This window comes from Ammospiza nelsoni, chromosome Z (assembly GCF_027579445.1).
Source record: "Ammospiza nelsoni isolate bAmmNel1 chromosome Z, bAmmNel1.pri, whole genome shotgun sequence".
Taxonomy (NCBI): domain Eukaryota; kingdom Metazoa; phylum Chordata; class Aves; order Passeriformes; family Passerellidae; genus Ammospiza; species Ammospiza nelsoni.
The window spans coordinates 75,594,659-75,618,877 of NC_080669.1; the positions used below are offsets into that span (position 1 = coordinate 75,594,659).

The window sequence follows — 24,219 nt, forward strand, 5'->3', positions numbered from 1 at the left end:
TGGATGTGCCTTTTAGCATATGTTTCAGAAATAGATTACATTATTTTGAAGAATAGGTCAGTACTTGTGGGCATGAAAAGCTACTTCCTGAACTGGGGGAAAACCCAAAAGATGGAATATATGCTGAAAGGCTCTGCTTTAAGTTTTTACCAAAAAGTAATTGGGGTACTTTTATTATATATTTACAGCATAAACAGTAGCCCCATTGTTATCATAACCATGATTTAATTTTACATTTGCATTTTTTCTGGGTTTTCCTGAAATGTTAGTTGCCAGTCTGTACTTCAGGGTAAAGGATTATTTTCCAAATATGGTAGTTTATAACATTGGTTCTCTAAAGCAGTGTTTGCAGTTCTGACTATGACACCAGCACACACTCCTCAACCTCCCTATGTGGGACAGTGTTCCTGTTCCATGGTTTTGTGCTGCAGAATTGCTCAAGCATGGTTCAATGCCTCAGTGATTTAACTCCAAATAAATTAGGAAAATCTAGAATTGAATTGGTGTAAAGCTTCTATAGTTCATTGATCATTTCTGCAGAATTAGGAGCTTAATGGCTTTAAAATGCTGTTTATCCTGTTTAATTATAAGTAACTAAGCCCCAAATCTCTTTTGTTTCACTGCTGATGATAAAAAACAATCTGCCGCTTTGTTTTCCAAGTGTAAATTACATTTATTTCTCCTTCTATAAATTGATGTTTTTTTAATGTTAGTGTTGTTGTGATGATCTTACAGTTGTAAAAATGAAATTCCAGTAATTTTTTTAAAGATTCCTTCAATTCAGAGAGATACATTTCATGCTGTGTATGTATACATACAGGATCACAGAGTCATGAAAAAGACCTCAAAGATCATTGAGTCCAACTGCTAAAGTCACTGCTGAAGTTTCTAGGTGCCATGTCTATGTGTCCTTTAAATCCATCTGGAAATGGTGACCCCAACAATTCCCTGGGCAGTTAAAATGCCTGACCTCTCATTTAGTCCAGAAATTTTTCCTAATATCCAATCAAAACTTCTTTGGGGCAACCAAAGGCCTTTTTCTCTCTTTCTGTCACTTGTCACCTAGGAGGAGAGACCACGTCTGCCTGGGTACAGCCTCCTGTCATGGAGTTGTAAAGAGCACCAAGGTCTCCCCTGAGCCTCCTTTTCTCCAGGCTAAACAGCCCCAGCTCCCTCAGCTGCTCCTCACAGGACTTGTGCTCCAGACCCTGCCCCAGTTCTTTTGTCCTTCTCTGGACTTGTTCCAGCACCTCAATGTCCTTGCAGTAGTGAGGGGCCCAGGGGCACCAAAACTGAATGCATCCATGTTGATGAGCACACATACACGCTTAAATATACACATAGATACATATGTGTATAAATTTGTGTGTCAATATATATTTATTGCTAGTAACCCAGGATAAAATACATTTTTTTTTCACAAAACTTAATTAAAATGCTGATTTCCTTTGTAATTGGTCCTGTGTTTGGAGTTAGGCATAGTGGATTACTCTGGCTTTTTCAAATATGAAACAGTTCTGTAAGTAAGTTTTTTAATATCTGACATGTCTGCCTTCTGATGGAACATTTTGTGTTATTTTAAAGCACAAATTTATATTTTGAAGAGTTTGTGAGAGGAGGATCTTTGCTGGAGACTTATTCCTGTGATGCCAAACTCAAGCTACATTGCTTACTGTATTTTTAAAAGCCTGAGAGTGTGTTAGCACTGTGTTATGCTTCAGAAATGGTTAAGTCAGGTGTCTGGAAATAGTGTTGCTAAATAAATGAGGTTTTTTCCTCTCAGAACATGAAAATGTGTTTTACAGATTCAGTAGCAGTAACTATAATAGCTGAAGAAAGCTCAGGTCACAAGTTTCTTTTTTAAGCTGTTTGTTAGTCTAGCTAATACCATCTTTGAAACGTGACACAGGATAAATTACAGCAGAATAAATTATGAGAATGAGAAGGAAGATACAGCTTCTGAGAGCATATAGATTTTAAGTTCCTTTGCTTATAGTAGGCCATGGTATAGAAAACCCCTTGTAATGCACAGTAGGGCAGCATCTCTGAAATTGTGTCTGGTTAGAGTCACTACTGTTACCTGCTACTCTTTTGATAAATTTTTAAGACTTATTGCCAAGAAACCAAGTACAACCTGTTTTTTCCAGCATCATTTTGTATTGTGAGACTATCTCCTTGTCATACTGAAAAATAGCCAATTCTATTTTACTTTCTATAGGTTTGTAAGGAGATTGCTGTATTTTTACAAGCCTAGCAGTAAACTCTATGCTAACCTGGATCTGGACTATGCCAAGGCGAAGCAGCTCACTGTTGTGGGTTGTCAATTTACTGAATTTCTTCTTGAATCAGAGGAGGTAAGATTTTTTCAGCTATAAGACTAGAAGTAGAATGAGTAGTCTTGTTGCATGCCACCTGCAACCTTAGTTTTTGGTAAAGACATCTGAAATTTTGGGTGTTAAATCTAAAATCATCAGTGTAATTAAGAAATACAGTGTGAAATATTGAGAAAGATGACCATGTTTATGTATAAGTTTTATTAAATACAGCTTTGTTAAATACAACTTAGAGTTTGAAGGATTTTTTTTATTATTCATGGTGTGTATAACCTTCCTTTTTGAACTCCTCCTTTTGTGCTAAAAACTTTTATGCCTCGGGTCAGAGGAAAATGTCACTGAATAATACTTTGCCCTTTTCCGGGAAAGAGAGAATTAATCCTAAGATATCGCTATGCTTAGCTCCTTTTATTTGGCTTGAAACTTATTCTTTAGTCTGAATTGTTTTCCAGCCTGCATTTCTGTTTTTGTGTCTGTATTGTGTTTGTACATTTTAAGAAATTTAAAGTAGTGAGTTTCAGTAAAGAAGAAACACATTTCTATTACTAACAGATGCTATTCCTCTTTATTTTGCTAGGATGGACAAAGTTACCTGGAGGAGTTGGTTAAAGATATTGTACTTTGGCTCAACTCTTCATCAGGCATGAAGCCTGAACGTAGTCTTCAGAATAACGGGTTACTAAATACCCTTAGCCAGCACTACTTCCTGTTTTTTGGTACTTTATCTTGTCACCCTCATGGAGTGAAAATGCTTGAAAAATGTAATGTTTTTCAGTGGTGAGTACTTTTATTTGGTTTGAGTTGTACTTGCTGTGTATTAGCTATGCAAATTCTAAACTGTGTGAGGGTTACCATCTGGAAAGCTGAAAGCTAAGGTTATTTTGGTTAAGTTACAAATAGAGGTCCCCATTTTTTTCTGAAGTCTTCTAATCTGTCATTACTAAGCAGACAGAGGTGATAATTTACTTTTTCCTGTCCACACCTTTGTGACAGAGATGAGTATGAGGAAGGATTATAGGGTACTGAAAGACACAGTGTGGGGAAATAGAAAAATTAACAAAACTAAAACCACACAAACTGTGATAAAATGGAAGGTAACATACTGTTTGTGAAATGCTGATATATGTTGCACTTAAAACTTCACTCCTGCATATTTGAGTGCAGTTTTGCAGCTCAAAATTTTGTTGAGGTACAGACAAACTTAGGTTCCTTAAATTGGCTGGTGACTAGTACTAGTTTATCAGCATATAATAAACTTGAAGTTAAAATGCAAGTGTTTTAATGTACTCCTTTTTATCTTTTTTTGTTGATTTTGTTGATTTTTAGAAAGCAAGCTTTTCACTGGCTTTAGAAAACATAATATACAATAAAATCTAGACGATTAATAAGACTAGCTTAATGGCAAGCTTTATATACAATGTTTTAAAATGAAGAATTATTCACAGAGCTTCCTGAGCATTTGTTTTTATACTGATAATCACTAATTATGCTGACAAAATTTTTACAGGGCAATTTTTAAAGATGTTGGTTTGAGGTTTTCCCCTTGCAATTCAGTGCATTATTTCATCCCTATTTGACTTCATAGTTATAACAATTTACCCAGTTTCATACAAGAACATACTTTGTATATCACATTTATAGTAATAAAAGTATAATTCAAAGTACTTAAGTTCAAATTATTGACGGTTCAAGTGGGTTCAAATACTAATTTTATTTTCTTACTCCTCCCCTTGCATGCCTCCAGTCTTCTTAATCTTTGTTCTTTGAAGAACCAAGATCACTTGTTAAAACTGACTGTTTCTAGTCTGGATTATAGCAGAGATGGATTGGCAAGAGTCATCCTTTCTAAAATCCTGACAGCAGCTACTGATGTAAGTTCAGCTCAACTTATAGTCCTTTGTTACTGCCCTCTACACATTTATTTTATTATTCAAGGTGTATGACTTTATTTTTAAGCTGTTATATATGAAAAGGTTTCTTAATTTTATATTCCGAGAAATGAACATCCTACAAATGTAGCTTTTAAATGTCTTGTGAACATCGTACCCTGCATTGTATTTTTGCTCAAGAAATTAAGTCCTTAAAATAGAACCTTCTGTCACATCAGCTGGGGTCCAAAGTCTTGATATGTATAACTAAGTGCAATGTGGTTGTTTGGGTCAGTGGCATCTTAAATAAATTGTGAAGACATTGATATCACAATCAGAAATCTGTATTTCTAGCAGTACTAAGCAGGCTAGCCTTCTAGTAGACACTGTTCTGATAATGATTGAGGTTACTCTGTATTGGAACGAAGTAGATGCTATAGCTGCTGGAATAAGAGTTTGGTTCAAAAATAGGCATTGGGATGTGTTCTTCTGAATCAAAGAAGGTGGATAAGGATAAAAAAATATAATTACATGGATTTGGGAGAGGAAACTCTTGACTTTCAAGGTAACGTTGTTAGACAAGCAATCGCTGATGTCAGGGAGATAGATGGCAAGAATTTGAAATGCAACTAGGAAAGAATGCTCATTACTTCAAATGAAGTTGTTTCTGTTGTCTGAATGGACAGAATATTTTCCTGAATGGATAAAAGAGAGGAGAATGTAGGTACTAGCTTTAAATGCCTCACTGTATTTTGGAAGAGGAGGACATACATTGAGAATATTTCTCTGACACTGTCAAAGATGTGATGATTCTTATGGATAAAGAGTGGAATCTGAAAGTAATGAAGATACTTGAGGTTGAAGGAATGACTCATTGAAAGACAAAGCTCCCTGCTACTATATTTTTTTACTTGCTTCTAAGTTCTCTTCAAAAGACATAATAATACAATAATAAAATATGTAGGATTGGACATTTATTATGACCAATTTACTTGTGATCTTAGATTCAGTTTTCCCATTTGCTGAAATATAAATAGCTCTCTAAAAAACTGTAATTTTAATAGATAAGGTGTGCATCACAGTTGCTTGCTGCAAAATGCCATAATTGAAAAGTATTTTTAGAAGTTATAGATCATGAACTGTGTTAGTTATTTTTCTTCCATTCAAGAAAACATTTTCCTTACTTTACAGAGCTGCAGGTTGTACGCCACAAAACACTTAAGAGTGTTGCTGAGAGCTAATGTAGAGTTCTTCAGCAACTGGGGGATTGAGTTACTGGTGACCCAGTTACATGATAAAAATAAAACTATTTCTTCTGAGGCACTTGATATTCTAGATGAGGCGTGTGAAGACAAGGTGAGCATCCCTTTTCTTTTTAACCTCTTTTTGGTATGCTGCTCTTAAGCTCTTCCCCACCCCCTTCCTAGTAGCAAAGTACAAATAGGCAAGAAGGTACTGATGGTTTCCTTTTTGAATTGTCATTGATGGACTTAAAATAGTTTATAAGACCCCTTGGATGAAACTACTGCAATATTACTTACAAGAAGGCATAGACTTCTGGATTATGCCTGTATTTAAATATGAATTGCAACTTTATTCATTATGCTTCTTGTGAAGTAATTTATATTTAATGACAGAAGATATCTAAAATTGATCATACTAGGATTAAGTTAGCATTTGACACTTGTGAAAAACTTGCTGTTTCATTGCAGGCAGAGTGTTGTAATTATTGCTGGTCCTTTTCAGAATTATAATAGTGCTCAAATACTCTTTGTGTTCTTAATTATTTTAGGCCAATCTTCATGCCCTTATCCAAATGAAACCAGCCCTTTCTCATCTTGGAGACAAGGGTTTGCTTCTACTCCTAAGGTAAATGTTGAATGTGCTGTTCAACCTCACATTGTGAAAACAAATTCAGATTCTGGGAGGGAGTTGTTTAAATTACAATTTTAACTGATTTTTTTTTTTTTTTTTTTTAGATTTCTGTCCATCCCAAAGGGGTTTTCTTATCTAAATGAAAGAGGTTACGTAACAAAACAGATGGAAAAGTGGCAAAAGGTAATGATAAGAGGAAAATGTTTGCTGGATATTAGGAGGAATGGTGTAAATATGCAGATTTAGAACAGAGATTCTTAAAAATTGTTGCATTTGAATGTACTTGTAAAGCTTGTGCAAATACATTCATTGCATCAGTGATAGAGTGTTTTTGCTGGTAAAGGTTGACAGAGACTTAGATTTCCATAGCTTCTCTATACATATGTGATTTTGATTTACCAAGACCTTTATAAAATTTTGATATTTCAGCAAATTTTTCAGGAGTGTAGTGACCTTCTAAAATAGGTTGTTGTGGAAGGTCATTATCTAGAGAAGTATGTAAAGTAATGCTGCTTTTCAATATACCTGTTACCTCTGGAAATTAAAGTTAAACCTAGAGGTCACGAAGACAGAATTGGCTGATGCTGTTAGGAAGTGAAGAGGAACACAAGACCATTAAGAAAAATTCATTATTGTCATAACTTGAATTCAACTCTTCATATGTTATTTTGGTTTTGTAATTGATTATAAGACATTGGTCTCATTCCTGTTGGCAACTTTTTTAGTGGCTTAAGTGTCGCTTATCAAGGAGTACTGAAATGCATGATGATCTATTGAAATTGAGTGTGTCAGATATGAAGTATTTCTTTCTTCCTTTTTTTAACAAATTCCCTAAAGTAATTATGAAATCAATTGTTGACTTGCAAACTCCTATGTGTGAAGTGCATTCATTTTCTTGAGCCCCACCTTCAGATCATGAAAAATTCAGTCTTTGTTAAGGAACCTTCCTCAATTATTTCTTCCTTATAAAGTCTCATGCTATAACACCATAAACCACTAAAGTGTACTGTGTCAACCCTCATCTGTTTTCTTACAGGAATATAACCTAAAATATGTTGAATTGATTGAAGAACAACTTAATGAAGCACTTACAACATACCGCAAACCTGTTGATGGGGATAACTATGTTCGTCGGAGCAACCAAAGGTAAATTTGGGAAAATGCATTCTGGGACACAAGCTGGGGAGACTGATCAGGAGAGCTGTAAACTGAAATGTATGAGGGAAAGGGCTACCAACAGGATTTCAGTTTATTATGCTCCTGGAGCAGTGCATCAGCACAGTGTAAGGAACACACAGGATGAACTGGATGCATTGCTTAGCTCCTAGAGTTTTAATATTATTTATTTCAGAGCTTCTATATAATTAGTTTAAGAGCTTTTACAATTCATTTTATTAAGACTTGGTGGATTGAGTGCCATGGCTGGAGTGCTGGAATGGAGGGCTACAGGCTTTTCAGCAGAGATGGGCAAATAAATAATAAGGAAGAGGTTTGATTATACAGCCCTTACAGTTAGTGGTGATGTGGTCGAGAACCTCTGGGTGAGGATTAAGGGGATGTAAAACAAAGGAAGTGATGTAGTGAGTGTCTGCTACTGATTGCTCAGCCAGGATGTTAGTACTGATAAGTCATTCTATAGACAAGTAGGAGAAACTTCTGGATTGGTAGCTCTCGTTCTTATCGACTTCCTGTGGAAGATTTCAACTTCAAGGCATCAACTGCAGATGATGTAATGCAATGACAAGCAGCCTTGGAAATTCTCAGTGGAGAAAGTCTGTTGGAGAGATACTCAGTGAGCCAACTAGGAAAGATGCCCTCCTCAACTTGCTGTTTGTGAATGTAGGGCTTGTGGGAGATGTGATGGAGGGGAGGTTCTCTAGGCCACAGTGATCATGGCATGGTTAAGTTTAAAATTTTTAATGTAATGAGAAAAAGCACAGCAGAGTTGCTACTCAGGGCTTCAGCGGAGCTAACTTGGGGAGCTGCTTTAGTAGAGTACATTTTTGAGGCCCAAGAGTCCAGAAATGCTGGTCCATCTTTAGGAGCTGTCTTTTAGAAGCACAGGAGTAGGCAATCCCATGTGTTGTAAGTCAAGCAAGCAGGGCAGAAGACCACCTTGGCTGAACGGGGAGCTCTTCATGGAGCTCTAGAGGAAAAGGAAATAATCTCAGGAAGATCACCCTTCACAGGAAGGACTACAAAACTGTGATTCACATAAGCAGAAAGAAGGCACAAAAGGCCAAAGCTCATTCAGGACTGAAGCTGAGTAGTGTTGTGTGACACAACAGGAAAGAGGAGGTCTGAACAAAACACTGCGTCAGTTCTTGCTGAAGATGGTCACCTGACTTACAGGGATGAAGAAAAAACAGAGATGAATTAAAACTTTGTGGTGTTTTTTTGTCTGAGTCTTCGGCAATATTGATGGACCTTGGGCTGCCTGGTTCTCTGAACAAGAGGTCCACAAATGTGGAAACTATGGCTTTCCATATGTGGACACTAACTTTGTAAGGGACCATCTGTGTCAGCTGCATGTTCACCAGGTCATGGGGCCTAGTTCCCACCAGGCTGAGGGACTAGCCTCATCAGTACTAGCCCACCAGTACTAAAGGAGCTAGCAGATCAGGATCCATCTGTCAGGACCCATCTCTTATCATCTGCCAAAAGTCTTGTGAGTGTAAGGAAGGTCCCTGCCAACTGGAATCTGGCCAGTTTATTCCAGTTTGCAAGAAGCACATAAGAGAAGATTGAGAGAGTTAGAGACCTATTAATCTAACTTTAGTTTGTGGGAAAATTATGTAGAAGATTATACTGGGTATTGTTGAAAGGCATTTGAAAAACAATGCAGTCATCACAAACAGTTAGCATGGGTTCACAAAGGGAAAGTTTTCTTTAACTAAGTTGTTAGCCTTCTGTGGTAAGGTCACCCAGTAGGGTGAAGGGAAGGTGGTGGATGTTATTTTCCTGGATCTTGGCAAGAATTTTGATGCTGTCCTCCTCAATGTCCTTCTGGACAAGCTGTCATGCTGTGGGATGAGCAGGTTCATGGAGTGGTGGGTGAAGAACTGGCTGAGGGACTGAGCCCAAAGGGTTGTAGTGAGTGGGGCAACATCTGGTTGGTGACTGGTCACACCAGTGATGTTCCTCAGCGCTCCATTCCAGGGCCAGTTCTGTATCTGAGTGCACCAGTGGCAATTTGCTGATGCTGCAGACTGGGAGGTGCTGTGGATTCTCTTGAGGGACAAGGGGCTTGTGCAGAAGGATCTAGATAGATTGGAGCACTGAGCAATCTTAAATGAGGTGAAATTTGTCAAGTGCAAATGGTGGATTGTGCACCTGGGAAGGAGTGACACCAGGCACAGGGGTAAAGTGGGAGTGGGGTGGCTCAGGGTGGCTCAGCAGTGCCCGGGCAGCCCCGAGGACAAAGCCCATCCCAGGGCACCCAGCAGGGCACAGCCAGAGCCCATCCCAGAGCTCCCAGCAGGGCACAGCCAGAGCCCATCCCAGAGCTCCCAGCAGGGCACAGCCAGAGCCCAGGGAGGGGATGGGCCTCGCCTGGGTCCTGCTGGGCCCTGCAGGTGGAGAAGGATGGGAAGGTTCTTCCGTGCATCCTGAGGAGGGAATCAGAGCTGGAACCTCCTGTGAGGAGCAGCTGAAGTCTTTGGGCTTGTCCACTTTGGAGAAAAGGAGGTTGAGGTGTGCCCTCACTGCTCTCTGCAGCTTCCTGAGGAGGGGAAGGGCACGGGGAGGTGCTGAGCTCTTCTCCCTGGCATCCAGGGGCAGGATGCATGGGAATGGCTCAGAGCTGAAGCAGGAGAGGTTCAGACTGGATACCAAGAAGCATTTCCTTACCACAAGGCTTGTGGGTGGTCACATAGGAGAACAGGCGTCCTGGAGAGATGGTTGGTGCCCCAAGTCTGTCAGTGTTCAAGAAGCATTTGGATGGCGTCCTTAATAAAAGGCTTTAACTTCCAGTCATCCCTGAAGTGGTTTGGCAGTTGGATTAGATGATTGTTGTACATCCTTTCCAGTTGAAACAGTTTATTACTTTCTAAATTCTTCAGAAGAATTCTCCATTTGAAAAAAATCAAGGGTAGCCATTGTATTACATTGCAGTGTAATTTATTTAAAAAAAAAATATTTGAAGTGCTGGGAAACCTATGTATGTTTCTCTTTCTGCCAGATTACAGCGACCACATGTCTACCTGCCAGTTCACCTTTATGGCCAACTGGTGCACCATAAAACAGGCTGCCATTTATTGGAGTCTCAGGTGAGGATAATAATAATTTATAACTTGAAATATTTTAAAGATCATTATAAACCTTTTGAAAAAAGGTTTTAAAAGAGATGGCATTTAAATAGGCATTGTAGAAGAAGTTGATTTTGAGTCTTAAATTGTGAAGGCAGTCTTTGCCATCTAATCTCATGCAAAATGCCTTCCTGACACTGAAGTATCACCAAAATACCTTGCAACATTTTTCTTAAAATGACTAGCAAAATCTTAGCATGGAGAGCCAATTCATAAAAAGAAAAAATTTTTAGTCTCTGTGGATTGTATATTGACAGTTATACATGTGGGAAAACTATGCCTGTCCTTTTAAGCATACAGAAATTGGGAGATATTTTGAAAATCTAAGAAAACAAGCCCTAAGCCATAATTGCTTAAATTCACTTTTGATGTGGGTTGGTAAAATGATTTATTGAATTGACAATGCTCTTTGAAAAGTTCAAGAGGAAGTGTATATGTTGCAGTGTGTTCGTTTGACTAATATGTCAATCCTTATAATATTTGAAATAATTTAATGCAATCTGCAATTTCATTAAAACTTTCTTTTGCATTATTACTGCTGTTAATTTATAGTTATGATTACAGAATTACCACTGTTGTTCCTATAGTGCATGATTTGAATTATTGCTTTAACTTCTACTATAAATGCAAGAGAACCTGTTTGGCTGAAGTCTCCTATTAATTTTCAACTTAGTTTTTTCTTCTTCTGTTTTTCTCCTTCAGAGTATTGTTACAGATCTAAGTTACACTGTTCGTTCTCCAATGCTGGATAAGTGGGAAGGAATTAAGCAGCTGAAGGCAGCCCTTTGGGCCTTGGTTAGTAATATATTTACTGAATTTTGCAATTGTTTAGTTCCGTTGTAACTGTTGATTCTTAAATAACTAAGCAAAATTCTACAAAACTAAAAAAATAAGGTTTTTTTTTTTCAAAAAATATGTGACTTTTTCAAGTTAGCATTTTATTCCACAATACTTTCAGTTAAAGATGGTTCACTGCAGCTGTTTCATTCTGAGGTTTTTAATAATCACTTTGTTGTTTTTTCTTTTTAACAAATAAGAAAAATACATTGCCATATCAGTGTTAGTATGGAATTGATAGTTACAAGTTAAAAGTTGCCATGGTCTGAGTTTAATGTATTTGCTGTGGTAGTCCCTAATGTTTCTGCAAGGAAGTAGGCTGCCAGTGTTGATCCATGTGGTCATGATGCCCTGGTACTTGGGACAGGCAAAAACCTAGTGTTGGTGTGTATCCAAGCTACACTCCTAAATGTTCTTCTTGCCTTCCCCAAAGTTAATTTCGGAACACTTGTCCAAGGGAAGTGTTAGGGGAAGATACTGTAGATATGTAACCGGATGCCTGTGTAAGAGGTATGTAAAATGAATAAACCAAGATCATGCTGCAGGCTATAGTAGAACTTACAAAGTGAGGAATACATATTAGTTCTAACTTTGAGCAGCTTTAGGTATTATACAGGGTGTGCTGAGTGCTTTTTTATTAACACAGTTAGGAAATGCCAGAAAGGGTACTCAGGTGTTTCAACTGCTTTGGGAAGATGGGCTTTAAACTCTACTACCAACAAACAAAATTATCAAAGCTTTACATTGATAGTGCTGCAGATCATATTAAAATCAAAACTTACTTGAAAAATTTCATTCCAGGGCAATATCGGATCATCGAATTGGGGTCTTAACTTGCTTCAAGAGGAGAATGTAATTCCTGATATAATGGCACTTGCTCAACATTGTGAGGTTCTGTCTGTTAGAGGGTATGTGTGTCTGATATATACCTAAAATTTTCAGATGTTGTGATCAATTTTCAGATAGCTTTATCTGATTTACATGAGTACAGATCTGTACTCTATTGGAAACCAGCTGTTAAAGTTACCAGTGTTTGAGTATCAGTCTCAGTTCTATGTAACTGCAGAATTGTGTGGGAAGTCTGAAAAGAACATGAAGTAAACAAATCTATGAAAAAAGGTAGATACTACTTTTCTCCTATTCCGTAAAGCAAAATACTTGCTGTTTATATCTCTGTGAGAATTTATTATTCCATCTTTTTTATTCAATATATTTTTAAATATTTAAAAGCATAAATAGATGGCATTTTGTCTAACATTGCTACTGTATAAATGTTTGGCCTTTTTTCAAAAGGTAGTTTTCTGCTTTATGTAATCAGGCTGTTGTAGTAATTTTTATTTTTTAATAGTATCTTGTTCTCAGATATATTATTGAATTTCCTGAGCTTAAATTGATTTGCAAATTTAAATTAACAGTATACTATTTCTCAGTTTTGTGAAGTTTCTCCTGAATTGCTTTGAAGTTGTCTCCTTTCAAATGTCAAGTAAGTTTAGTTTAATTAGGTGCTATTATTGTTGCTTTTTTTCCTATATATACATTAAATACAGAACCTGTGTCTACGTGCTTGGTCTAATAGCCAAAACTAAACAAGGATGTGACATTTTAAAGCATCACAACTGGGATGCAGTGAGACACAGTCGTAGACAGCCTTGGCCAGTGGTCCCTGATGACATGGAGCAGCTCTGCAATGAACTTTCTTCTATACCAAGCACTCTGAGCTTGAACTCTGAGTCTACCAGTTCAAGGCACAACAGTGAAAGTGAGTCTGCTCCATCAAGTAAGTAACCAGAACACCAAAACAAGAAAACAGGAGAAAAATGAACAAGCAAACAAAAAATACCTGCAAAGAGCCCAGCCCACCACAAACAGCATTTTGATGTTCTCATCAACCTTTTGATAGGATGAGGTACAGACCAATGGTGTGAAGGTGGTCTTGCAGTAAAACAGTACAAGCAATAGGACACTGATGTCCATTCAGAGAGATGCAGACCAGTCAGAGAGAGTAAAAGAGTGTATTAGCTTAACACTTGGTGTAGAAGAAAAATTTTCACATGAGGGTAAGTTATTTATTTTTGAGTCATGGTGGTTTGCTGTAACATGCTACAGAAAGCACAATGCTTAGGTACAAAGATACACTTGGTTGCCCCCAAAGAAATAAGTGTTTATGTTCTCTGGGTATACACACACACACAGAATTTTGCTTTATTTTAATTATTATGTATTTCAAGTACCTAATGCGTTTTATTTTTTCTGTGGATACTTGGAATTTAAATTAAGAAATATGCCGTATTTAGGTATCATTGAAGGAGTTCTTAGGTTCTAATCCTAGCAGCTGGATGTTTGCACTGAAATAAGACAGTGTGGCTTTTCTTTTGAAGCAGGGAAATCTTCAGGTCAGTTACTCCTCAAAATAGCTAATTTGCAAGAAGTTCTGCAGAAAAAAAAAAGAGGAATTAAAGTTCCAGTAAATGGCAGAGACTCTCACTTGGGCTTCTATAGAACGGCTTCCTATTTAGCAACATAGTTGTACACTTGGAAGAAATGCCTATTTTTGTGACAAAGTCTTGTATCATTTCAGGTATGTTCATCATGGAGGATGACCGTTTTGGTAGTACTTCCACCAGTACTTTCTTCCTAGATATTACTGAAGATGCAGAACAAATATTTTATGACAGACCTGGACCTTCAAAGGACAAAGACCGTAGTCCCTTTCCTTTTTTTTCTTCTAGTAGACTTGTGAAAAATCGCATTCTAAACTCTCTTACTCTACCTAATAAAAAACATAGAAGTAGCAGTGATCCAAAAGGAGGAAAGCTGACATCATCTGACAGTAAATTTCTGAGGCGAAATCGTACAGTAACAGAACCTAGTGGTAGCATAGACTTTCCTGCTGGGGAAGAATTGAACCCTGTTTTCAGAGTTCCAAAAATCCAGACGTTACGATTAGAAACTTCTTTTGTGGGAAGCAAACATGTGGAAGATACTGATTGTACTCAGAGTATCGGAGAAAATGATCTGAAGCTGCCAAAAGGTCTTGGAAATGAAATTCATCGGGAAAACACAAGCAAAGAAAGGCTAATTGGAGATGGTACTACACAAACACATTTCAAGAGCCGTAGCTTAAGTTTTAATACAGATACCACGACAAGTGGTATAAGTTCAATGAGCTCTAGCCCTTCAAGGGAGACTGTAGGTGTGGACACTACAAATGTAGATACTGACTGTGGAAGTTTGAGTACTGTTGTAAGCACAAAGACTGTTAAACCAAGTCACTGTTCAACACCACAGTCTAACCACCTGCCTCTCTCAAAATCCAACTCTGTATCCCTGGTTCCACCAGGGTCTTCGCATACGCTTCCCAGAAGAGCCCAGTCTCTTAAAGCTCCTTCTCTTGCTACGATAAAAAGTCTTGCTGACTATAACTTCAGCTACACAAGTTCTCGAGATGCGTTTGGCTATGCTACACTAAAGCGCCTGCAGCAGCAGAGGATGCATCCCTCACTCTCTCACTCAGAAGCCCTGGCATCTCCAGCAAAGGATGTGCTGTTTACTGACACTATCACCATGAAGTCTGGCAGCCTGGATTCTCGACTAACCCCAAGCCGGTAAGAAATTATTCTGTGCTCATTTCTTACTTCAGTGCTTAAGAACAACTTCAGTGTCTTCCTAATATTTTTTTTATGTGCACCTTAAAGTTGTTGCAAGGTGATTCATAGCTTCACTGAAAGCAGTACTGATATGTTAAGTGAATAACAGAAGGATAATTGTCCACTTTGTAAGGGCTCTCAGAGAAGCCCAGCTTTCATAGCTGTGCTCAACCTTTTATAATGCTGTTGCTGACAAAGGAAAGTTTCCTTTCATCACATTTTCTTCCTGTTTTAACTTCTATAATGTAAAAAATGCAGTTGCAGTGCTAACATTATTGAAGTTGCTAACATCATTAAGTTGCTAACATTATTAAAGTTGCAAACACATTGAATTGCCCATGAAATCAGAGGTAAATTTCAGAAGAGAATTTTCTCAATGTCACTTGGGGAGGTTTTAGGACAGGGCCTCCTGCCAATATGCTATATTTGTGTTCACTGCAGCACTGAGGCCAGTGATGAGATACTGGTACCACTGATAGGAATGTCAGTTTGGCTGCTTAGCTACAGCAGATCAAAGATTTTACTCATAGCATTTATTTTTAGATGGCAGTGTCACCTCTTTATTTTTGAGCAATATTAGATGTTCTAAAGACTAATTAGATAGTTACATAAGATGTCTAGCTCTTGACATTGACACTGTTCCCAGCTGCAACAGTCACTGCTTAAAAACCTTCCCTTAAAAGCTCTTGTACTAAATTTTTCCTTCACATCATCTTTTAGTTAGTGCATTGGATTTTCACATTACTGTTGAGATGGAAAAGGCACTTTTTATCTCTGTTCTTGCCTTATCATTTCTTGAATGAGAGAAGGGGGAGATGCTACCAATACATGAGTCATCTGCTTACTGTGGAAAAAGCAAATGCTCAGTCCTTGAGCTGCCCTCCTCATAGCCAGCTGAGTGTGTCTGTCCTGATTAAAAGAACCATCCATTTGTGTTGGTACTTTTGCATCATTCTGGAAAGATGCCATTAAAGATGCCTTTTGTTCAAATAAGTTAGAGCTAGACTGAGTATGTTGGTTAGATTAAGGATGATTTAGTAGTTACACTGCACTCTCCTGGAAATTGAAGTGCCATTCCTAGCTATGTCACTGGCATCCTGTGCTAGTGCAGGAACAAGTGGGTGTCATTTCAATGGTAGTACAGGTTCTGTAATGTCTGTAAGTGATGTTTTACCATTCCTTGCAGTCATGCCCTTGATGTGCAGAGCGGCCTTGCTGCAGTGGACTTTGATCCTGCACGCAATGTCATACTGACTATTCCTGGTGCTTAGCCATGTTCTCTTGTGTCAGTGGATAGAGTCAAGGATTTGTGCTGACCTGCTTAACACTGAACTGAAATGTCTGGAGTGATTGTATCTCTCAGAAGGTTAAATAATTGCAGACATGCATACTCACGGAGAGATTCAGGTTGTGTTAGTTGCTAATAAAATTGATTGGAAAGACTGCAGTGAAACTAGTACATGTGTTTTTCTTGGTGGTTATGGTGTGTCCCCACTGAAATATTATGATCCTTACAATTTCAGATTATATTTACAAATAAATTCAGAGTATATTTACTGGTCCAGCTAAAACTGTCCTTAGCTGCTTTTTAAAAATAAACTAGAAAGAAAAATTCTGTCCTTTTCAACTGCCAAATCAATTTTTCTGTCTGTCTTCTGAAAAGTTTTATTTATGGTTTATTGACAGATTTATGTGTTACTAGCAACTAACAGTCACAGATTTACTTTTGCAATGTTTGTAGTTGTTCTTTTTTTCAGAAGGTTAAAAACCTTTTTTCTTTGCATAAATTTTGTGAGGATAAATTTCCCACTTTTTTCTTTAAAGACCAGCCAGAAATACTAACACACATATTTTGGATCCTGATAGTGGCTCTCAGCTATCCCCTGCAGACATTTTTCATGACAACTTGGTGCTGTTTATCACAGCTAATGCTGTATCTGTTCGTTTTTCTAGGAAAAGCAGGGACAAACGTTTGGGATTAAAACGTCTATCTTTAATTCACGTTGAAAGTAATTGTAAAATGTTTTATTATTAAGTATTTAATGCAGTTGATAACTTTTTGGGTTTCATGATTACACGGTTATTTAGGTTGGAAAAGACCCTTCAGTCCAGCTGTTAACACAGCACGCTTAAGTGCTCCACTTAACCATGTCCTTAAGTGCCACATCTACACATTTTCTAAATGTCTTTGGGGATGGTGACTCAACTGCTTCCCTGGGCAGACTTTCCAGTGCTTGACAACCCTTTCAGTGAAGAACTTTTTCTTAGTATCCAATCTAAACCTCCTCTGGCACAAGCTGAGATCTTTTCCCTGTTTTTATGAAGTATGGCTTGACTTCTTTTGTGAGTCCACTGCTACTGTCACTAGCATTGGTCAGAGTTACCAAGAAAATTGTTGCTATCCTCTCAGCTGTGTTTTGTGCATTTCCATTACATAATAATTTCTTCCATGGTCAAACTTTGATAATTTAATTTTATCCCAGTGTAAATCCCATCTGTAGGGATAAGAGGACACTTTATTGCCCAAATAAAAAGTAGATAAAAAACTTCTTCCAAGGCAAAAAGTAAAAAAATCCAGTGTTCACTTTATCCTCCAGTGTGTCATAATTTGCAATAAAAATTCAGTGTTCCTGAGGTGTGCCTTTATTAGGAAGCTTTAATCCAATGCGTATAAGCCATCTGCATAGATTGGTTATCAGAAAACATTTTTAGGTTTTTCTGTTTGATGAGAAGGAAAATGACAGATGGCTAAATGTGAAATTTCCGTCATCAGGTCACCACTGAGGTCCTGTTCTCCAGCCTCTTCTCTCCTGTCTGCTTTTCCCATTCTGTTTCTTTCTTTGTTCTTCAAATTATTTGTCAAGTCAGCTCCACTCCCTGTGCAGGTTTAAGTTTGTTCTTTGTGCATTCATGTTGAGCAAATACTTCCTCTGTGCTTGGGTCACCCTACTGGATGGCTCTCTGCAGTATGGGAGGAAAAAAAATGTTCCTTGTGTGTATCACTGGTTGGCTCAAGGCGTGCCTTTGCAGGGATGTGCCTGCTCAGCTCAGAGTTTGTGAATATCCAGGAAATACACGTTCAGTGCATAGGTACATTTCAAAATTAGGTAGTTGGGAGTTTAGAAACTCAGATCTTTACTGGCTCTGTCAGGGCTGTAAACATTGAAAGCTAGAATGTTGAAGAAAATACATAGCTTTGCAGGATGGGCAGGAGTTCCTGTATCGAGAATTAAAAAGGAATTGCCAGGAACTGCCAAACCATGCAAGACAATATAAGGCAGAAAAAGCAAAGAGCCTATAGCTGTAATTTGTCCTAATAAGCTCTGAGATCTGCAGTGGGAAGATGAGGATGAGGATGGTCTTTGTGTCAGCAGTCCTTTTTACTTTTAATGTGCCAGAATGAGAGAGTAACTGCAAATGTGATCTATTTGTTTCAATGTTACAGGTTCATGAAAGCTTTAAGTTATGCTTCGTTAGATAAAGAAGATTTATTAAGTCCTATTAACCAAAACACACTTCAGCGTTCCTCCTCTGTTCGCTCCATGGTTTCTAACGCTACTTACGGTAGCTCTGATGATTACATTGGCCTTGCTCTCCCAGTGGATATCAACGAAATATTTCAGGTATGTATGTGTTAACTGATTTAGTTCATTTGTATTTTCATACCAAAAGGCAGTCAGCTGTTGCCTTTTCATCAGATTGAATTAAATCTAGAGAAATGAGGAAAAATGGATGTGGTACTTAAAAGAAATACCAGCTAGAGTTTCTTTTCTAACTGTTCTTCTCACTTTTTTACACAAGATCACTAGCCTGGTTTGTTTTAAGGCAAATAATGGCAAAGACAGTGTCAGAGGAATGTTCAACGGTGATTTTGCTGACAAATTTGCTATCATAAGATTTTTGGTTGACATCTGGCTCTTATACTAAAATTAGCATGGTCTGTGCACATTCGTTAATTCTGCTTTAGCCAACCAATAATTGACATGTTCATCAGCCACCTAGAAATTAGGTGCCACCTAGAAATTAGGTGCAGTTAACTCCCTGCTACCATGGTCTGTATTAAATAATAGATTCTTTTTATATATATATCATTATAGTATTAACTTATATTGTCTTAACTTTGAAAATACATATATTTAGGTTAGAACAGATTATTTTCAGTGTTTCAGAAAATCCCTTCTTCTTTCTACTTGGTAGAAACACATTCCTATTTAACAGACTGATGCATCATAGGGTTTAATACTCTGTTACTTAATCATCAAAATCAGGACATGATCTATGTCAAATGTGAAAGTGGTTGTCTTTATCTTACTTAATATTTGCCTTTCAAATCTAAATAAACTTCTTACGAATCTCAAAAAATTGCTAAACACAGGGCAAAATCATGTTAAATCATGTATCTGTTTCTGTTTTTCCTTTGTGAAATGACTAGGTTTTTTTTCTCCTTCCAGTCATTGTGGCATATTTGTTACCTCATTTTTCTCTCTCAGCTTTTTTTGTAGTTGAGAAATGCCTCAGCTCTACATCCTACATTTTAGATGTCCTGGTTGCTTCTGTACTTCATTCCCAAGATCTCCAGTGGTGTTGCATGATCATGGACAGATTATGAACGGCCACTCTGGGTCACTGGTTCCTTACAGCCTGTCACCACCATTTAAAATCTGCTAACTCTTCATGAGCCTTTGTCAATAATGTTCATTCACAGATGCATATTTTTCTCATTTGGCTTTTCTTTAGTACTCAGGAGCTCATTCTTAATTTCTTCCTCTAAATGATGCATTTTTCTTGAAGTGAAAGAAAAGCAAGATTTAATTTCCTCATAAAATGTATTTTTTTTCTTGTGTTTGATTATCACCTCTGCTAATTTTAATTTTCACTTGTGTATTCCAGGTAAAGGAAACCCCATATTTCCAGAAGAAAACTACGCCTCCATTTGATGAACATGGATCTAGGGTCTTTACATCTGATGCAGGAGGTACTGGTTTTAATCCTGCCCTGTAGCTTTCCGTTGTTTATTGGTATATTGGATGGGTTGTTGACATATTTGTTAATTTTTCTTTACAGAAAACATCATTTTAGCTATTAAACTTTGAGGACTTTGTTCTGGAATCAGGATAGTAGTGCATTAATTCCCTGTTTTATTTAGTTTGAGCTAATGTGTTGCTTCAAAGTTTGGTCCTGCTCTAAAAAAATGAAGGAAAACCTGCATATCTCTGATAACGTGAGCTAATGCTGCTCAGAGTCTGGTAGTGATGCTGTGTACAGGAAGTAGCAAAATTTAAGCTTAGAAAAATATGAATCCCACATATTCATATTTCCCTTTGATTACAAGATCATTTATAGGAACTTACGGTATTAGATGTGTATTTCAGAAAGTAGATTGTCTTTCTGTGATGTGTCCATGACAATTGATCAGTGAAGATTATGGGATGAGAGAATTGCAAGTGTTCTAATGCCTGGCTTGCTCTGGAATGTACCTCTAGAGAAGTCAGAAATCTGTAGGGTCTTTTTATGTGTTTTTTCAACTGAAAAAAAGAAGGCTTGACACTGTAATAGTTTATTGGGATAGCTGTTGTCCTACATTTTTGGGGGTTTTTTCCCCCTTTAATATTATACACAAAGTTGATTTTGCTGGAAGTGTGTCTCTGTAGTTTGCTGCGTTTCAGTGTAAAGTAACTCTGTTCAAAACTGTATTTGTTTGTTTTTTCCACCCAGGGAAGAGCATGTCACTAAAGTGTCTTCTGCTTGTTTCTGATTGCTGAGTCTAGTTTCTTCCTGTCACAGTCGCTAAGTTACAGTTTTTTAAATTGTGTTTGTTTTTGCGTTGGTGCATGTGTAATTTCAACATCTGGTATATCGTTGTATTAATCTGGTTTGACACATGAAAATTGGTAATGTATTGGTGTTATGTGGGCATTAGTAATGTTGATATCATGTCAGGATTTACCACTTACCTTCTTACAGTGTGTGTACTTAGAGGTTGAATTCTGTCCTTTGCAATGTTTTGTTATGTATAATAAGTTGGAACTAAAACTTTGTCTCTTCTCAAATGCTAACAGTCTTGGGAGCTTAACCACTCCAGAAAAACACGCTATAGGTCTTCACATGCACTCTATCCCCAGCCTTAAAAGGCTTGAAAGTGGAAATTAATTGAAAGAGTTAGCATTGGTTGCTTGGTTTTGTGGGAGTTTTTTGATAACTGATTCTTATTTACAGGTCTTCCATCAGGTGCAAGTGATGTTGTCAAAAGCCCTTTTCAGATACTCCGCCAGCAGATCAGTCTCACAGAAATAATGAATACCAGCCGTTCAGATGCCTGTCAGTTCTTGGAAGGTACAGAGGACACAGGGCTCCAGGAGCACACAGATGAGAACTGCCTTTACTGTGTCTGTGTTCAGATTCTGGGTTATCAGCCTAGCACCAAAGTGAGCTCTTCCTGTAATCGTGCAGGTTAGTGTTCCTTGTGGTGAAGTGTGATAAAACTGAGAGAACATACTGGCTTTTGTTCATCTTTAAATAATCTGGTAGGGTTTTTGTTTAACTGACTATTGACCTTAAAATTATTTCTCTAATAAGCTCATTGTGCAACCAGTGGTATTGCCATGGTCATTTCCAGCTTTCCACTCTTTAGTCTTAGTAGGAGTAGGTGTCTGCATGTTTCTTTAGTATTTCTAATAGCATGTCAAAATAAAAAATTTGAAGCCTTGTTTAGTACTTAAAATGCGTGTTCTGAAACCTGACACTAGCTCTTCAACTAATGAAAAGTCTGACATCAAATCAAGTCTGTGCCATAAAGTACAATGAAGGAAATCTGTGGAGTCTGTTGAAGCTGAGCTGTAATTTCACAGATTTAGTCATCTTTTCTCATACTTTGAGATTCAGATGAGAGTTGGAGTTATTTTTTCTGACCTCCTCTGCAGAGTGTGCAGTTACATGCGTTTTGTCAATTCCTGTGATGGAAAGATAATGCAGTAGAGGATGCTTTAGTAGGAGCACTCACTGTTTTTACAGTACTATTAAACATTTATTAGTAGCAATGTTGGCAAAGGGAGTGATGCACTAATGTGAGGAATGGCTCAGAGAGCTAAGCTGGAGGTTGAGTTAGTAGCAAAACAGGGTGACAAATAAAGTCCCACCTATAGTTACAGGTGCAGCAGAGCCTGGCTCTTGCCAGAGCCCTTCCTGCAAACACCTGTGGCAGTTGTGTGAACAAAAAAAAGTCTGCACATGCAAGAGCATCTCTATTGTGTTACATTAAATGGAGCGTGGGTATATCAGTAACTATATCAGTACTATGTGTGATGGCTTCTTAGGCTTCCATCAGTGTCTGGAAAAGACTCAACTAATGTACTTTTTTTTTTTTTTTAAGATCAGTTTTTGGAAAAGTCTGAATATAATTTGTCTCAAATCCACCATCTAGTTCTGAGCTGATTTTATGCATAGTACTTAGTGCATCTTGCATGTTTGCAATTGTTGAAAAATAATGAAAGCATGTGAATTGAGGAAAAGTGTGAATAACAAAGGTACATCTTGTTTATGTCAGATTTTTCAGACATTCCATATACTGACTGGTGTGGGCAGACCATTCACAATCACTTAGATGTGCATTCCTCCAAATTTTCTGGAATTTCAGGCTGTAGTGATGCAGTATCCCATGGTTCAGCCAGCAGCACCAAGAGTACAGAGCTTGTGTTAGGTAAGTCTGAAAGCCTTATGATTATTAGAGACTATCACTAATAACGTATATTTTAGGCATTGTGAAAAAATTATGTTTCTCTTAATGTACACTGCAACAAATTAATGCTTTTTATTAGACAAAAACCAAAAAACTCTGAATAAAAACATCATCCATCTCCAGGTGGGAGAATATTGTTCTAAACTCTTCTCCCTCTATTATGTAGCATTTCTGCAGATTATTCAATACCTGACATTACAAGCAAATTGTCTTTTCCTTCTGCAGATGTTAATTTTTAAAAAAAGTTTAGGAATTATTGAATTACTGCAAAGAGAGACTTTATTATGTATTTGTGTATTATATTTTGAATTATAATGGTTTCTTATGAAGTAGCTGGTTTTTTAATTCTTCCCTATCTGATAGAAGCTCATCCAGTTTGCAACATGCTTTAGTGATAACAGTACCACTGTAACTTTATCTTGCAGTTTTTTCTTTGAAATGGTAGAAATATTTTTGAAAAGGTTGACTGTTTTAAGTCCTGAAAATAGTGGTGTTCTAAGTTCTCATTTCAATAGAAATATTTTTGATAGCTCAGAATACATATGTAAATGTGTGTGTTCATGTGTATATGAAATGCGTAAACAGACTTACTGTACAAGGTTAGCTCAGTCAAAGACAACTCTGTTTAAATCCACACTGTTTTATTTGTTTTTCCAGGAGTAAAGTCAATCCCAGATGACACACCAGTGTGCAGGATACTTCTGCGGAAAGAGGTCTTACGTTTAGTTATCAACTTGAGCAGTTCAGTAGGAACTAAGGGCCATGAAACTGGACTCCTGACGTAAGTTCAGTGCATTACAGATACTTTAGCAACACTAAGTCATAAGTATTCTCTTAAGGTCTCAGGGACCGTGAATAACCTCACTTCTCAAAAGTTGTCAGGCTGATAGGATTGAATGTAATGTAGAAGATAAACAAGTAATCTTAAATCGTTGCTCTGTGTTTAGTATTTACTCTTAACCAAACCTTTTAAAATCAGTAATTCAACTATAGTAATTACATACCTATGCCTAGTGTGGCATGTAGATAAAAGAAACAAATACTTTTTTTTTTGCTGAATAATAGATAAGTACAATAACAAACTGAAAGTGATTTCTTGAGAAACCCAGCTCTACTTTAAGCAAGAGTACAACTCCTGAAAATAATTTATTTTTAAAAAATATTCAACTACGGGAATATAAATCCAGGGACTAAATGTTATAACCTGTGGGGTTTTGGGCTAATTATTTTAATATTGCTATAATTTTAAAACATTGGAAACCAACAACTGCTAAAAGAAAATGCAGAAGTGTGTGGTTTAGTTTCAAAAAATGCTTACAGATTTAAAAGATTAGTTTAATCTTTTTCGATATTTTTATAACTGCTGTACATGTGGATGCCAACTATTTGATACACTCTTCTCTTTCCAAGTCTGTTATTTTAAGCCTAGGCAATCACAGTAATTCTGTACAACTGAAAAGCCGTAGATTCTGTTTCATCTCATTAGCTTAGATTTCTTCCAGTTTTGTGCAAAGTAATGCTGTCTGTTGGGATGTTCTTACTGTGTCAGTTCTGGGATTTATAATGCCTATTACTGAAGAATTAATGATGACATCTTATTGAAAAGATGGGGTCTTT

The 24,219-nt window shown here is 37.3% G+C and overlaps 1 protein-coding gene across 1 annotated transcript in view; it reads left to right on the forward strand.

Annotated features, from left to right (window-relative positions):
* The window catches only part of RICTOR (RPTOR independent companion of MTOR complex 2), a 73,318-nt gene that overhangs the window by 45,833 nt on the left and 3,266 nt on the right, over positions 1 to 24,219 (forward strand). The window contains exons 20-36 of the mRNA XM_059491728.1: positions 2,219 to 2,354; positions 2,911 to 3,110; positions 4,078 to 4,204; positions 5,393 to 5,557; positions 5,994 to 6,070; positions 6,181 to 6,259; positions 7,113 to 7,222; positions 10,257 to 10,344; positions 11,086 to 11,178; positions 12,022 to 12,128; positions 12,768 to 12,997; positions 13,799 to 14,825; positions 18,313 to 18,490; positions 19,758 to 19,842; positions 21,084 to 21,317; positions 22,411 to 22,563; positions 23,260 to 23,383. Coding sequence (XP_059347711.1) covers positions 2,219 to 2,354; positions 2,911 to 3,110; positions 4,078 to 4,204; positions 5,393 to 5,557; positions 5,994 to 6,070; positions 6,181 to 6,259; positions 7,113 to 7,222; positions 10,257 to 10,344; positions 11,086 to 11,178; positions 12,022 to 12,128; positions 12,768 to 12,997; positions 13,799 to 14,825; positions 18,313 to 18,490; positions 19,758 to 19,842; positions 21,084 to 21,317; positions 22,411 to 22,563; positions 23,260 to 23,383 — 3,213 coding nt within the window. The remainder of the gene's footprint in view (positions 1 to 2,218; positions 2,355 to 2,910; positions 3,111 to 4,077; positions 4,205 to 5,392; positions 5,558 to 5,993; positions 6,071 to 6,180; positions 6,260 to 7,112; positions 7,223 to 10,256; positions 10,345 to 11,085; positions 11,179 to 12,021; positions 12,129 to 12,767; positions 12,998 to 13,798; positions 14,826 to 18,312; positions 18,491 to 19,757; positions 19,843 to 21,083; positions 21,318 to 22,410; positions 22,564 to 23,259; positions 23,384 to 24,219) is intronic.